This window comes from Morchella importuna (assembly GCF_003444635.1).
Source record: "Morchella importuna strain M04M26 chromosome Unknown Morimp01GS004, whole genome shotgun sequence".
NCBI lineage: Eukaryota > Fungi > Ascomycota > Pezizomycetes > Pezizales > Morchellaceae > Morchella > Morchella importuna.
The window spans coordinates 3,995-5,833 of NW_025763401.1; the positions used below are offsets into that span (position 1 = coordinate 3,995).

Consider the following 1,839-nt stretch of genomic DNA (forward strand, 5'->3'; position numbering starts at 1 on the left):
CTTTTTCTATGAGGGGTGAGAGGAGTTGCTGCCACATCTCGGACGAACTTCCGCCCGAGTCAAATCACGCAATCTCTGCCAAGAGCTGGTCGGGATCCTAAGAACTAGCGGAAACAACCGACCAGATAGCAATTGCTTATTCAGTTTGTTTTAGAACAGATTTGGTGTTTTGTAAAGCGAGGTTTGCTTTTAATAGCTTGGGTCGTACTCCTACTCCCCCTCAAAGATGCACCGGGCTGAAACAGGAGGGTTCCGGCGGTTCGACGCTCCGGGGGTTATTTTTGGGGGTCTAAAACGTGTTTATTTTGCAGTGTTTCCTCAACTCCGCAATCCGTTCATTCAACCACCCCAAATGGACCGGAGCATCGTCAGGATCCTTTCTGACGTGTTAAAGCATATTTTCCGAGCATCGGTTGCTAAGTTATTGCGCCTCAAAGGTTGACTTCCAACGTAGGGTAACTTATGTTTGGGGTTACCCTTCTTTTATTTGGCATGCTCGTCCTTATGCTCTAGTTTTGGTCCAGTCGCCTAGCTTGACTTATAAGGCTTCTTGCTCGCCAGGATCCCTACCCTTCATACCAGTAGAGGTAGGGGTCATCTGCCCTTATCTTCACCCATCGATGAAGAACAAGCGGTGATTACCCTAGGGTCGTATGGCTTGACTGGTAGAACAGGTACTTTTGTAACAGCCCTACTGTGGGTCTGTTACAATTTCAGGTTTGAAAAGGGGGTCTGCTTTAGGTTTGTTTTTCTTCTTGTTTGTGACGGTCGTAAATTCGAGATTCGTGTTTCCTGCCGCGGCGGACGCATAGGATTTTGGTGCCGGTGGAGTCAGTGCTTTCCCTTTTGGCTGTTGGGGGTGGTCGGGGTGGTTGGGGTTGTTGGCGGGTGTGGTAGGGGCGGTGATGGTGGCAGCAGTGACGGCGGCAATTGCGGAGGTTCTTCCTTCAGTGACTGCTTGGTTGCTGGGCCTGTTGACAGAGAGGTTGGTGAGCTGTTGTTGGAGGCGGTGTAGGTTTTCGGAGGTTTTGTCCTGGTTCTTTGTCATCTCAAACATTTGTTTGGCCAGGATGTCGACGGTGTGTTTGAGAGATTCGTTTTGGATGGATAGGACTTCGATGGTAGCTTTTAAGCCCTTGTTGATTTGCTCAGTTGTTTGGTTGATGGGTTCGAGCGCTATGGTGAGGGCGTTTCTAACTACCCAGGATACGTAGTTTAGGTCCATTCTGGCGTGGGTTTCATCAGGGACGATGCTGGGGTGGATGTAGTCGTATTTTTGTGCGTACGGCTCATTGTATTGGGTGTGTTCAGCAAAGATAGAGAAAGGTTCATTGCCGAGTTGGGTTTGTTCCACTGTGGTGGACTGTGTTTGTTGAGTTGATTGGGTGTCAGGGAAGCGGGGGGTGCCAGTGTTCCTGGTGGGGGGGGCTCCTGTAAACCAGGAGCTCAGGGAGGCTAGTTGGGACATTACTGATGTTCCAGTTCGGGTTGGGTTGGGAAAGACTTCTGATAAGGTTCGATTTCTTCCCACAATGTTTGGTGGATTGGGTGGGTTTGGTGAGACCAGGTTGTTGTTTTTTTTTTTTCGCTGCGGTCGCGAGGCTTAGGCGAGGGTTTTGAGGAGGTGAGGGTGCACAACTCAGGAACTAGAGCGAGAATAACTTCGCGTATTGTAACGGGGGTGCCTTGAAAGGGCGCGACCGTGACTTCGATCAGGTAGATAGGCAGAAAGGATTACGACAAGCTATCCTTTCGGCTCGTTCGATGGAAAGATAGAGTTTCATTTGTTTGATCGTTATTTGTAGTCTAGAAACTTAATAACTTTAAGGGGGCTCCTCG

At 49.4% G+C, this 1,839-nt stretch overlaps 1 protein-coding gene across 1 annotated transcript; it reads right to left on the bottom strand.

The window, feature by feature from the left end:
- Window positions 1-691: 691 nt before the first annotated feature.
- LAJ45_02152 (uncharacterized protein) lies at window positions 692-1,468 on the bottom strand (the record flags this gene model as incomplete). Its single annotated transcript, XM_046111744.1, has 1 exon — window positions 692-1,468. One exon carries the CDS (start codon window positions 1,466-1,468, stop codon window positions 692-694), a length of 777 nt encoding a protein of 258 aa, XP_045974644.1.
- Window positions 1,469-1,839: the final 371 nt, after the last annotated feature.